Raw genomic sequence first — 14520 nt, forward strand, 5'->3', positions numbered from 1 at the left:
ACTGTTGTAAACACTGTTGCTATTGTAGAAAAAAAAAATATTTGCGTCACATTTAAAATACAATTATATAATTAATTCCTGAATTTTTATAATGATAATTCAGAGAATGAGAAAATCTGAATAAGCCTTACCAGTGTTGTGATAATTATTTTTAAGGCACTCAACGTGTTAAAAAATAAATAAGTACTGTAATATAATAAAAGTTTAGTCAAATAACATAAAAAAGACCAGACCCCTCGATGCCTGTGAAACCTTCCTCCCTCAAACAGCACGCTAGTGTTACTACTACACTACAGGCTACACACAGCAACTTATCTGCATGTTCTCACATCACATCGTTCTTGTTAAATAATAATAAGTAAATAAACATCAAAATCACTTCGCTGAGAATGAAACACCACTTACCAGCTGCCACGGTTCTGAAAATACAATTAAAAATGCGCGTGCGGCCTGAGGAATTTTCCCGGTCAGGTGAAAGGTCATCATATTGGTCAATTTATTTACGACTAAATTATTATTAATAAATTGTAGTAATATTATGATTGGGCGTTGGCAGGCATTCACAAAAGGGTATGTTATTACAAAAAAAATTCGAGGAAATTTTGCTTTGACAAAAGGGCACTTTTGGGGCAAAGGAGCAGGTGCTCAAGTGAACCGGTTCTTTCGGACAATTCGATCAAATAAACCAGTTGGAAAAAAAAAACGGTTCACCGGTTCTTTTGCGCTCGATGTAATGTCATTAGCGATGACTGCCCTTAATGCAAGCCTTCAGTTTACCCGCGCTTATAACATAAGCACAGAATCAGTTCAGAATCAATCACCAAAAGAATCAGTTCGGTTCAGACGAGCTGTGAGTCAGTCTGCTTCACACTGAATCACACATGCGCAGTATCATCATCAGCTCCTCGGTTCTCGACGAATCAGACGCGTCTGACAGAAACGGTTCTCAATGAGCGCTTCAGAACTCCTGACCTGATATTTAGATATACTATTCTTAAATAAATATATTTGTTTGACAGGGAAGCTGTGCGCAAACAGGCATATATATTATATATAAAAAATAAAAATAAAAACACCCCAGAAAAAAGGGCACTTTCTCTCCAGGAATAAAAAGGGCAGGTGCTCAAGCCCCCTTTGATTTCTATGTGTGCACGTGCCTGGGTGTAACACACTTTGTCTCAAAAACCAACTGAGCTCCCTCTTTACAGACCGTTTCAGGACATATATAAGCGCATTTCGAGGCAGCCAGTGCACACACAAAAACTCGACTTTGACTCCAAACTCGTCTGGACTCCTGGGATGCTCAAAGTTTAGTCCAACGCGAATATGATAAAGATTTCTTCTAGTTAGGCAGAAGATTATGAAACACATCCGCAGACCGCTAGAGCTCGAGTCATATGTGAGGTGGTGCCTGTGGTGTGTAAAGAGGAAGCTCTTCGTAGATAGAGGTTTGGACACATGAAGCGCTGCTGTGATAAGTGAAGATGCCTCCTCAGAGAACGAACGCACTGCCCAGACAGCGTTCCCTGCTGCTGCCGGCCGTCATCAACCCATTCGTGCACGACCTAAAATTAACACAAGCCGATAAAATCAAAGTGAGTCCTGCTCTCCATTTATGAAATGCCTGTCAGTATTATTCTTCACTTAAGAAATTCGATTCTACGTTGTAGGCTATATACATTTATCCACATTTAATGTGATTCGCCTAATGATTAGTTTCCCTCTAATCTAACTTTTTGAATGATCTTTCTTACTACCTCACTTAATCTTGATTATTCTTACAATAACTTGGGGAACGTGGTTGAATGGGGAACATGAATCGCACATTTAACAAATGTTTAATTTGTCAGATTAGTTAATAAATGAGAATCACAATTGCCTTTATGCTGCAGAAAGTGTTGTAATGTTATTACTTTGATGTTACAATTTCAAACAGTGTTACCGTTTTTGTAATAAGGGAAATCACGCAGTTACGCAGTTCACAACGTGTGGCAGAGAGAAAGTTATTAATATTTTTGTTAAAAATATTTGTTTAAAATTGGTTAATAAGATTACTGTTAATACTACTAATACTACTATGGGTTTATCGAATGCTTGAATCTGATTGATTGATTGATTGATAAATGTTTTAAGGTGTGTAATTATTTTCAGATAATGCATTACATGTCTACATAATACTTAAGTCATCCTACAGCAAGGATGGAAGTTGTGCTAGTTTATTTGCATGTTAACTAATAGTTTATTAAAAGTATCAAACAGGTCTCTGTATTCATTCAATAATTATTATTATTTTTTTTTTAAGATTATTCATATTTTAAACTTGGAGGTAATTTACTTTTTACATAATTATTTTTTGCCCTTAAACCAATTACATGACAGTCTTTCTTTTAAAAGGTATATTTTACATTTATTGTGTGTGTGTGTCCATTTCATTTTTTTCTTATGTCTGCGTGTAGTGTTTTCTTCTAGGAATCATCCTTGTGCCGCTCCGTGGCATTTTCTTGCTTCTCGTTCTCATGATCATGTGGCCGGTTTCTGTCGTGATAACATTCAGACAGTCTCTGAAAGGAGCAGTGGAGCCCATGACCGGCTGGAGAAGGTATATACTGATCCCTCTTCACTCACACAGATACACCCCACCTGCTACATTTCAGCACAAGACTAAAATACACCTTTTTTGTGCTACTTTTTCTCCTGGCCTACTTATTAAACTTGACCGCTAGCACATTAAACCTTAAACCTTGACCTTACATATAGCGCTACCTTCTACCATTTTCTGGTTTTGTCTTAGTTCCTGATTTGTTCCTTTTGCTACATGCAAAAAAAGGTTTGTGGGTGGGGTGGGTGGGGGAGTCTATGTGTTTTAGTGTGTGTTTGTTTCCTCTGTATTATAATTAGATGTGAGAGTTGGTAATGTGAAATTTGTGGTTTGCATATCAGCAGTTATAAATATTTGTTGCATTACAAAGCCCTTCCATTCTGTTTAACTAAAATTTCTCTATCAAACAGGCCACATGGTTTCTTGCTAATTTAACTCCTTTCTTCTTAGACTGACCACACCGATCAGATTAATTAAGTCTTAGCGTAGGATGTAGAGCGGCTGTTGGAGGGATGTGGTTATTCTCCTAACTGATGTAACATGTTGAGCTGACACTCGATGAGGCCATGTTGTCTAAGCCGTTAAAGAAAGCTTTTTGTGCTTATGAGTGTGTGCGTGTGTCAGTATGATGGATTCACTGATGACATTACCCAGTGTGATTTCATGTGTTTTGTGTGCGTTTGTGGGCAGGTTCATACACAAAAGAGTGATGACCTTTCTAGGCCGGCTGTATTTCTTCGGCATGGGCTTCAGGGTGGTGGTGAAGGGAAAGAAGGCCAGCAGTGTAGAGGCCCCCATTCTAGCTGTGGCCCCCCACTCTACGTTCTTTGATGCCATCGTCTGTATTGAAGCTGGTCTACCTTCGACTGTTTCCCGCTCAGAGTCCCTGGAAGCACCGATCTTTGGCAGTATGGATATTTTCATCTATATCAATCTACACAAAACCATACGTGTGCTTTGTTTATCAGTTACTGCAAAGTTGTGAAACAAATACCACCATCAACACAAAGAAACAAACCAAAATAAAACCAGGGCAGACCAAGATATATTATATTATGTTCCCCAGGGTTTTTGCGCTGTGTGCAGCCAGTGCTTGTTTCACGCACAGATCCAGACTCTCGTAGAAACACTATCCTTGAGATTGAACGCAGAGCAAAGTCGGGCGGACACTGGCCACAGGTGAGTGTCTCCACTTCAAGAATCATAAAAGGTCTGTGAAAAAAACTAATTTGTATAATAATAATAAAAAATTCTACAATAGGTTAAAAAATGATAACTTGCGGATTTCACAATGTGAAATTAGAGTAACAAGTTTAAGTGTTTTCCCCTTCAAAAGCAGGAAATTACTCTTAGACCTGTACTTCCTCAAATAAAGGATGTCCGGTTCCTAAAGAATGTTTGGTGTCAACATTCTGTATTTTTAATTTGTTTTAGCAACTGTATTATTAGGAATATGAAATAAGTGTTTTTATCAGACAAACCAATTTGTGTTTTGATAGTACGGTACCACTGAAAATATCACTGGTTTTATTTTGTTTTTAGGTACTCATTTTTCCTGAAGGAACATGTACGAACAGATCATGTCTCATTACCTTTAAACAAGGTAAGCAGATTATGTTTATTTTAGTTTGTTTGTTATGTAGCTGTTAATTATAATATGGACACTATGATAATGCAGATTAACTTTTAAGATCTGCTTGAGGTGTTACAGATACCGTAAAAAGTACATATATAGTTTGTTTTAGCAAAAGTTCATAATGTAGTATTTAATCTAGGTTGTTTATGAACAGCATTATATGAAAATCTTGTTGCCCATTAGATAACTCATTTTCATAATGAAAACATTTACAAGAGAATGGAAAAAGTAACTATTGTGGTATTAGGGGTTTCCAATTTCTACAGTTTGTTTTGGTGCACAGCCAGCAAAACCAGCAGCACATAAAAGAGAGGGAGTTTTGTGACTATCCACACCTCTAATACTTTACTTTTTATAATTTTATATATATATATATATATATATATATATATATATATATATATATATATATATATATATATATATATATATATATATATATATATATATATATTTAACTCTGTTTGCAGTAGGCTTCATTAATTTAGTGGGTCAGTTATTTTATATTTAATAATTATATTTTACAGTTATTTAGTTTACTTAATTGATAATTATTGATTGTCCACTTGAGAACCAGTCAAATAGCTGTGACCTGATATGTAGGGCATGGTATTATGACAGACAGGGATTGAATTGTTTACTGAAGCATATGACTCCATAAAGAAAACAGATGGAACTGTTGTACCGAGCAGTGTTTTAGGCTACACAGTACAAAAAGAACAAAGAGAATGAATGAAAGCTGCTTATGTGCTATTCTCTTTGCCTCCAAAGGTGCCTTTGTCCCAGGGGTCCCAGTACAGCCTATTCTGATCAGATACCCAAATAAGTTGGTCAGTATGAATTCAACAGAAGTCATATACTGTTGTCATGATGCCTCAAATGGTGGTGTGTCAAATGCAAACACAATGGAGTAACACAAAAACTGTAACATGCAAATCCATAAATAACCAAGAAGATGGTACTGTAGGTAAACCATGAAATTAGCATAACAAATGTATAGGCCAGCTAGCAAACTATAGGCTCCTGAAGTCTTTCAGTCTGATGCTCCTGTGTGAATAGTTTAATGTTCGTTCCTCTTTAAGAGTTCTTGCAAAAGTTTGTCTTTTTAATATTTACAGGACACCGTCACATGGACGTGGCAGGGCCCAAAATCGTAAGTGATGATAAACATAAACAAAGCCAAAAGTGATGAAATGCTTCCAAAATTAGGCCTTTTCCAATCACTGTTGCAACAAAGAAGTCATAATTCAGATTCACATGCCAGGCTTGCAGATAATGTTGCAAGAAACAAACTTTCATTGGTCTATTGGAATTTAAGATAAGGCAAATAGAGATAAAAGTTATATTCGAATACAAAAGGAAAATAGCGTGCTGTCTGACTATATTCTCATTTTCTTCCTCACACATTCAGACATCTCTGCATGTATAGTGTTGTAGATTGTTTTCTTAGATAAGCTTGGTTTTAAGACCCTTTTATAGTACAAGAAATGCAGTTGCACAGTCATGCATATAAAGAGAGCAGTGCTTCCTGAAATGCTGTTTGGTTTGGAACCTCACCACTAGTTCCTGTTTTAGGGCCAGACTACTGCTGCTCACACTCTGTCAGCTCTATACTACAGTGGAGGTTGAGGTCTGTGAGAAACATTTGTGTATTTCATAATAATATTCTCAGCTTTTTGCACCTTTGTTGAAGAAACATGAATGACAACCTAATCCCTCACACCATATACAGCTAATCTCCAAAAAGTGAAGTATTCTAGTCTATATACAGAATGTATTGTGTTTGTGTTTTAGTTTCTGCCTCCTCAAATTCCCACTGAGATGGAGAAAAAGTGTCCTTTCAAGTTTGCTCAGTCAGTGAGAGCTGTGATGGCTGAGTAAGCATGCCTTGTTGCTATTTATTTTTCTCTGGTGTCTTTAGAATATGATTTGAATTGATATTTACAATGTGTGTGCACAATACGATATTTCACTGTTAATGACTGTTTCATAATTTCTCACTCTGTCACTAGGTCTCTGAGACTGCCGGTCACAGACCACACCTACGAAGATTGTCGTCTGATGATTGCAGCTGGAGAACTGACTCTGCCTATGGAGGCAGGTCTTGTGGAGTTTACCAAGATCAGCAGGAAGTTGGAGTATGACTGTATATAGTATTAAAAAATGCATATCCTTGGCATTAGTAAACGTTTTGAGACTGTTAGCCCACATGACACATAATAATTTAAGCATGTTGTAGTTTAAGCTTACAATCTCTGTGTCTGTTGTAAATTTAGATTAAAATGGGACAATGTGAAGAAGGAATTGGAGAGTTTTGCCAACATAGCCTGTTCTTGCAAAGGCGGGAGGATCACAATTGAGGAGTTTTCCAGCTTTCTCAAACTACCCATCAGCCCAGCTCTACAGGAGCTCTTTGCTCTGTTTGACAGGGTGAGTATGTCCATAACTAGCCATATGGAAAACAGCACCGCTTAGATCCAGAAAATAAGCTGAATGTATGAAATACTCTGACAAATCTGTTTTATTTTCAGTCTTCATATTTCAAAAACAGCAAATCTAAATCTATGGTACTGGATGAATCAAACAGTATTATATTTCATTCACATTGTGGCCTGTTTGTTGTTGTAGAATGGCGATGGCACAATTGATTTCAGAGAGTATGTCATTGGTGTCACAGTTCTTTGCCGCCCAGCTAATAATGAGGAAGTCATTCAGACTGCTTTTAAGGTAATGATGTCACAAATAGCACTTATGTTACTGTGAAAAAAATACCATCATGAATTTTCTGAATGTGATTGTGCAGAAATTAAAAGATTTAATTTGATAAAGACTCAAAGAAGACATTGTATGGTGTGGTTACGAGGGTAAATCATATTAGTACTGAAGTGTCAGTGGTTGTTCACATCTTGAAGTTGTTTACAAAAAAAAAAAAAACCTCAAAATTGCAAAAAGAAACATGTAGAACATTGCTATGGGGGACTACTACTCTGTGTTTTATTGTCAAAAAGTGTTCATATATATATATATATATATATATATATATATATATATATATATATATATATATATATATATATATATATATATGTGAGGCAGATAGATTTCTAGTTGTGTTCTGAATTCCTTTTGCAGCTGTTTGATATTGATGAGGACAACTGTATCACACAAGAGGAGTTTAGCGGTCTGCTACGTTCTGCTCTTGGAGTATGTGATCTTGAGGTCCACAGCCTCTTCAAAGAAATTGATGCAGATGGATCAGGACACATAACATATGGTATGTATGCCAACTGTACAGCATCTACCACAGTGATAAGACTGTCAGTCACATTTAACCATGGTATAAAAAATGTATCCAACAACTAAATAACATACTATTATTATAATCAAGAGATCTGTCGGCTGTCACACACACACATTATATATATATATATATATATATATATATATATATTAGGGGTGGCACGGTTCAACTTTTTCATGGTTCGGTCTGTTTCACGGTTTTAGTTACGGTTTCGGTACAGTTCGGTATGTGCTATGTTTATGGAAAAACCATACTTTCTAATAAAATAAATAAATAAAGAGAATATTATATCCAACTATGAGCAACAGCACAAATAAATACAATAGAGTAAAGAAACAAAAAATAAACAGTGATTTTCAGTTTTTTGTTTTTTGTAAAACAGCATTGCATATTTGACTCTATAAATTAAAGATTGTTCTTTATTAAAGTTACAAAAGCTTTTTAATCAAGAGCAGTGAGTGATTTATTTGTTGTTATTGCTCGATTAATATAAAGACTGTCACTTTAAGAGAATGCACATCATACGGCAATAGTGTTAAACAAAAGTGAATGGTTTTTCCAAGGTTTTTTTTCTCTCATCGCCGTTGTTGTAATGTCTGGGTAGCCAAAACATATATTAACTGAACCCAGTTTGTTTTACGTTCTACCATACCATATTAACATACCATATTTACAAGGGCGTAGATTACGCGGTGGACACGGGGGACGTGTCCCCCTGACTTTTAATATCACGGAAAGTTGTCCCACTCACTTTTTCGGTCAAGTGTGTTTGAATGGAGGTTTTCAGGAGCTGGTGTGAGTAAATATAGATTTAAACTCAAAGAGACAGGATAGTCGGCGCATGAAATGATATTTTATTCGGACCCAGAAGGTGAGATGAACATAAAGGAGCGCTGAAGTGTTTGCTTCATTCATACTCAAAACTGGAGGGTGCTCTCGTGCAGAAAGTCATACCAGGAAACTCCTAATATGGGCAAAAGCATCCAGCTATTGAGATATTGCTGTATGAAAACAGTTGTTTTCACAGAAAAACAGACACATTAAACATACGATTGCGACAATATATGGTTTTTCGAGTCATCTCCAGCAGGTGATAAACAAAGTATATGAACAATGCAGTGCTAATTGCATTTATAGAATCTATCCTGCCTTATTAATATGTGATGAAAAAAAACAATATTTGTTGTATATAAACAAATCATTATTATATGTTGTTGTCCAGCAGTTAAATATTTCTACGCCAATTAAAAGCTAGACATTAGATAAAATATGTTTTTGAACAGTAAACTTGTTTTTTTTTTTTTAAAGAAGTCTCTTCTGTTCACCAAGCCTGCATTTATTTGATCCAAATTACAGTAAAGCAGTATTTAGATTTTTTTACTAGCCTATTTAAAAAAAACTTTTCTATTTGAATATATTTCTAAATGTAATTTATTGAGATTTTAAAGCTTTTTAAAGATTTTAAATTTTTTTAAATCATTACTCCAGTCACACGATTTTTCAAAAATAATTCTGATATTTTAAAATTGCTGCTAAAAAAAAAAAAAAACAGCTGAGTAGAATTTTTCAGGTTTCTTTGATGAATAGAAAATTCAGAAGAACAGCATTTATCTGAAATAGAAATCTTTGGTAAAAATCATGTCTTTATCATCACTTTTGTTCAATTTAAAGAATCCTATCTAAATAAAAGTATTCATTTCTATAATTTTTTTTCCAAAAAATTGACAAAAAAAATAGACTCTAAACTTTTGAATGGTATAGGGCAGTGGTTCCCAACCTTTTTCAACTCGCGGCCCACACAACCAAACACATATGTTTGCGCGGCCCACTTCAAAAAAATTAACTGACTCCGCTATTGTTGGGTTAATAACTTAGTACTCAGAAGCTAGATTTTAAACTATATTTATTGAATAAACTAGGGCTGTGCGATATGGACAAAAAAAAAAAAAAAAAAAAAAACTATCGCGATTTTTTTGATCAATTTTGCAATTGTGCTTTTACAGTCATAAATGCATTCAGGATTAATTTGAAACATATTTCCAAAAGAAAACCAATCAGAGCTTTATCAAAAAGTTGTAACATCTCTAGAACAGACATAAGTCAAAATTATCACTATAGTGAAGATGTAAAAAAATGTATAGACTTGTGGCAAAAAAAATAAATAAATAAAAAATCCTATATACAGGGACTTTTTTTCTTTTTTGCCATGCATTGTTCATAGAGCTCATTAATTGTAGCGGTGCCTCAGGTGTTTGCAGTGTGTATACAGTATGTGTATGCGGTCAGCAGTGAGAGCGCATAAATATAACGCGAAAGCACATTAAAATAATGCACGAGTGCGAATCTCTCTGTTCGCAGCAGATTTCCTTTGCTCTGTCACAAAACCGGTCGTGCTTGCTCAGATACACGCTGCTTTGCGAGGAGAGAGTGTGCACACTTAAAACGTGTCTCCTCTCACTTAAACTGCATCCTGTTCACTAACAAATTCACTCTATGCTCATGTGTTAGACATGAATTATTTTCGCACGTTTTATTTCTAGCCTTTTACCGCAGTGAGAACGCTCTGATCCGTCAACATTGGCTCAGAAAAAAAGGCGCATCACAGACAGTGTGTGAACCTGGAGTTAGGCATATGCGCACGCTCAAATCGTGATTTTAGGACGTTTTCTTTTAATCGCACAGCCCTAGAATGGACTGGAAATGAACAGAAAATAATTGGCGGCCCACCTGCAATACCACCGCGGCCCACTAGGGGGCCGCGGACCACAGGTTGAAAACCACTGGTATAGGGTATTTTGTTGCGAAAGCTTTTGTTTCACATAAATGCAGATTTTTGGATCCTTCTATTCATCAAAGAATACTGAAAAATTTACTTGTCTGTTTTAAATACTGATAATCAGCAAATCAGCATATTAGAATGATTTCTGAAGGATGTGACACTGAAGACTGGTGTAATGATGCTGAAAATTCAGCTTTGATCACAGGAATAAATTATATTTTACAATAAATTCAAATAGAAAACTGTTATTTTAAATAGTAAAAATATTTCACAATTTTACTGCTTTTGCTGTACTTTTGATTAAATAAATGCAGGCTTGGTGAGCAGAAGAGACTTCTTTAAAGCTGCAGTCGGTAACTTTTGACACTCTAGCGGTTAATAAACAGAACTGCTTGCGTCTTGCAGAAGAACATCGTAGCCGGAACTACTTCTCTCTGTTTATGTCTATGAAGAATCACAAAGGTACTGGGTTACTCCGCCGCGGTACCCCCGATGCAATCTAAAATAGTCAGAATATAAACACTTCTTATAGGTGCACCCTAGTGATTCAGGACAAGCTAAAAACACGGTTTGGAAAATGGATTCATGGTGTACTCGCTTATTATGTTCATTTTTCTACATTTTGAACACAAACAAAGTTACAGACCGCAGCTCTGATTGGTTGTTTTTTACCGGGAGCGCATGACTTTCTGCAAATGGCAATAGGACCATTGGGAGGAGCCAGAGGAGCTTGATTTTTTCACAGATTATCTGTCTCATATTCTACTGTCAGGACATAATGACAGGTTTCACAAATATGTAAAAAATATATTTTTACAAAAGTTACCTACTGCAGCTTTAAAAACATAAAAAATCTTACTGTTCAAAAACTGTTGACTGGTAGGCTATATTGATTACAGAAATTGAATATTGTAATGTGTTGTACATGCTATGTCAGATTTAAATTGAACCGCGGTCCCATCGCGTGCGAACCGTGTGTGGTAAACCGAACGGTTCGATTTTTTTCAGCGAACCGTGCCATCCCTAAATATATGTATATATATATATATATATATATATATATATATATATATATATATATATATATATATATATATATATATATATATATTTATTTATTTATACACCTTATTTTCCGCTCTATAAGGCGCACCGCAATATAAGGCCCACCTTCAATGAATGGTCTATTTTAGAACTGTTTTCATATGTAGGGCTCACCACATTATAAAGCGCATAGAATATAAAATACTGCAGTCAAACGTTCGACTGGGTTTGTGTTATGCATCCACTAGATGGAGCTGTGCTAAAGGGAATGTCAACATTATGACAGAGCGCCTTGATCCATATATAAGGCACTCCGGATTATAAGGCACACTGTTGTTGTTTTTTTTTTTGGAGAAAATTAAAGGCTTTTAAGTGCACCTTATAGTGCGGAAAATACTGTATATATCTCTCTCTCTGTGTGTGTGTGTGTGTGTGTGTGTGAGTGCATGTAAGGCAGCATTCTAAAAACTGAAAAATGCTGCCTTCGGAGGACGCATTTGAAGATAGGAAGGCATAAATATCCATTTAGTTATCACCAAAGCTCTCTATATATTTTGCTGTAAATCATCAAACCGTTAATCTGCCTCACAAGCCTGTCCAAAATCAGTTTCATGAGGTGCCTTCATGCAAAAACCCTGCCTGCAAAGTCATTGCCTGATATGGCACCGAGGCAAGTTTTCGGATACAGCCTATATGTGCGTGTTGTACAGTATGTTCAGTGGTTTTTTATATTTGTACATATACACACAATTCACAGGAACTGTGAGAGTAGTTGTCTAGTTTGGCAGATTTTTTTAAGCTGTGAGATGAAATTTTAGCTTGTAAGACTGAACTGAACTACACACACGCCTAACAATGGCAATTTTAACTGTGGTTGCCTGTTTAGGTTGTATTAAGCAAATTGCTCAATGCTTAATTCCATTATAACAACATAATCTTTATTAAACTTGATCTTATTGATTTAAAAATATATTTACCATACTTTTTCCAATAAAGGTTTAAATACTTCTCAGTGAGAACTCAATAATGCAAGAATTACAGATGAAGTTGCTTTTAAAACATGGATTTAACTTGGCTTGACTTGGCAATCTAATTAATGCCACAGTTCAAATTCCTTAATACAGGTAATATCATGTCATGATCCTGTCTGAACTGAATCTTGACCTTTGGCTATCTGTTGGGTGCATTCAACAAGCAAATGCTATGTATGTAAATGCCTATGTGTGTGTAGAATCATGAACACTTTCAAGTGAAGGTTTGTTATTCATCTAATCTATCAGTTTTTAAGGTTGACGATAGCTGGTCTTTTGTAGTAGTTGGCGGAACTTGTCATGAAGTGTGAGTTGATTTCAGGCGATCAGCTGCATGCCAAATTAATTCAAGGATGTTTTCACACAGTGTCTGATATAAATATGCTATTTGTCATAGCATATTTACAGCATTATTCATTCATTACTGCCCGCCAAGTGCCTTACTTGTTACTTTTGTTTTCTTTTTGAGTAAATAAATCTGCATTAATTTTCCTGTCTCCATTTGTCTCTCAGATGAGTTTTGTTCCTTCGCTCTCACCCACCCGGAGTATGCCAAGCTCTTCACCACCTACATCGAGCTACAGCGTTACCAGGGTCTCCAGGGGGAGGAGCCAGACTTTGATGCCAGTTTGTCTCACTGCTGTACTGCTTCTCATAATAACCTCCAGGAGGACAGTGCCTCTGATAAGAAAGATGACTGACACAGCATGCAGCCATAAGGTTCACATTCTGCCATGCCATTTGATCACGTGCCTTAAGCTTGGGCAGAAGATTTTTGTACACAAGCATATGCCCTGTCGGCAGTTAACACCACCAAGTATCTCATGAACTATTCAGTGGTTTACTTAAAGGCTTTCTGATCAGAGTTTACAAAAATATAGGCATACTAAAACATTCCTTATTCTGATGCAGCTAAAATGTTCATTTTCTTTTAGACATCCACTTTTAGACATGAAGCTTGTAATCCAAACACAGTTTTGTTTTCATATTAAGTCTAATAAAAAATAAAAAACTGTTTGGTAATATCTCATTTGAAAAGAAAATAGTTATTTTCTGATTATATTGGAGATCATATGCTTTCAGCACAGGCCTCTCAATACGGTTTTATGGAGAATCTTTTATTATTTTTTTTATTCATATATATTACAAAAGAGATTCTTAATTTTTTTCTTCTTTCTGCTCAGGGACTTTGGTACAGAAAGTGAGTTGTGATCAAAGGTTTTGCTTTGCATCTTGTTTTTATTTGTATTCCCACTGAGAGGAGATGTTGCTGAGTTAGCATTCTGTCCCTGCTGCTTGTTTAGACTAATACTCTGTTGCATCCACTGAAAATAGGCCAATTTGTGAGCAAACAGGCAACACAACACACCCACGGTAGCATGCACCACAGGGCTTGGTTCCAAATGATTCCACTGCAGTGGTATTTATTTAGCAATACAGGTTGCAAATCTGAATTTGTTCTTGTTAATTATCAGGAGATAATGAAAGAAAAACTGCTGATTAGCAGCTTGCTAACAAATACTTTCATACCGAAAACTTCCACTAGGGGACAGCAACTCCTAGTATATACCGTAAGCTAATCGTTTCAATAAACCGCCCCTTGTTTCTAAAGAAACTGATCAAAATCTTTAGTGAATTTGCAAAATATTTTTAGATGTGCATCCTTCTGCTTTTATGTCATTGAGAGTGTGGATATGGGTTTCACAATAAATGTATACAGAATTAATTAATATCCACTTTGTCACTTTTCTGCAGTAAAGGCAAGTGATTCTAAAATATCATATAGGCTAATTGAGACGGGGGGAGGTGGGGGGGGGGGGTCTGTCTTGGGGCAGGTCAGAGGTGAAGTTTCACCTCCTGTGCTGTTACTCAGTCAGTCATAATGATATTATCTGAGCTATGAATAAAATATACAAATTAAAGGATTCACATTTTCTTATTTTATTTGTATTATCATATTGTTTTAGTAGAATAAGAATAAGTACATTTAGTACATTTTGTGCTAAATTAATTAAAGTCATATCCACGCGAGTCGCGACTCTAACAAACAAGTTAACAAAATTCGTTCTTGTTTTTTAATAAAGCCGCTAATAAAATGTGGTGGACTGAGTAATTTCTGGCTGAAGAAGC

General features: G+C 35.8%; 1 protein-coding gene across 1 annotated transcript; it reads left to right on the forward strand.

Annotated features, from left to right (window-relative positions):
• The first annotated feature begins 1142 nt into the window (after positions 1 to 1142).
• LOC128016869 (lysophosphatidylcholine acyltransferase 2) lies at positions 1143 to 13405 on the forward strand. The gene is made up of 14 exons (XM_052601728.1): positions 1143 to 1595; positions 2457 to 2599; positions 3290 to 3507; positions 3666 to 3778; positions 4142 to 4202; positions 5007 to 5065; positions 5354 to 5388; positions 5811 to 5865; positions 6030 to 6112; positions 6248 to 6373; positions 6512 to 6665; positions 6864 to 6962; positions 7368 to 7509; positions 12904 to 13405. Exons 1-14 carry the CDS (start codon positions 1485 to 1487, stop codon positions 13089 to 13091), a joined length of 1587 nt encoding a protein of 528 aa, XP_052457688.1. The 5' UTR covers positions 1143 to 1484; the 3' UTR covers positions 13092 to 13405.
• The last annotated feature ends 1115 nt before the right edge of the window (positions 13406 to 14520 follow it).

Source organism: Carassius gibelio, chromosome A7 (assembly GCF_023724105.1).
Source record: "Carassius gibelio isolate Cgi1373 ecotype wild population from Czech Republic chromosome A7, carGib1.2-hapl.c, whole genome shotgun sequence".
Classification (NCBI taxonomy): Eukaryota; Metazoa; Chordata; class Actinopteri; order Cypriniformes; family Cyprinidae; genus Carassius; species Carassius gibelio.

Bases quoted from the DNA above. Each gene is read 5' to 3' on its own strand.
- LOC128016869 (XM_052601728.1), top strand. From the start codon at position 1,485: ATGCCTCCTCAGAGAACGAACGCACTGCCCAGACAGCGTTCCCTGCTG. The intron at 5,866-6,029 runs GTCTGTGAGAAA...TTTGTGTTTTAG, and splicing joins ATACTACAGTGGAGGTTGAG to TTTCTGCCTCCTCAAATTCC. The intron at 7,510-12,903 runs GTATGTATGCCA...TTTGTCTCTCAG, and splicing joins ATCAGGACACATAACATATG to ATGAGTTTTGTTCCTTCGCT.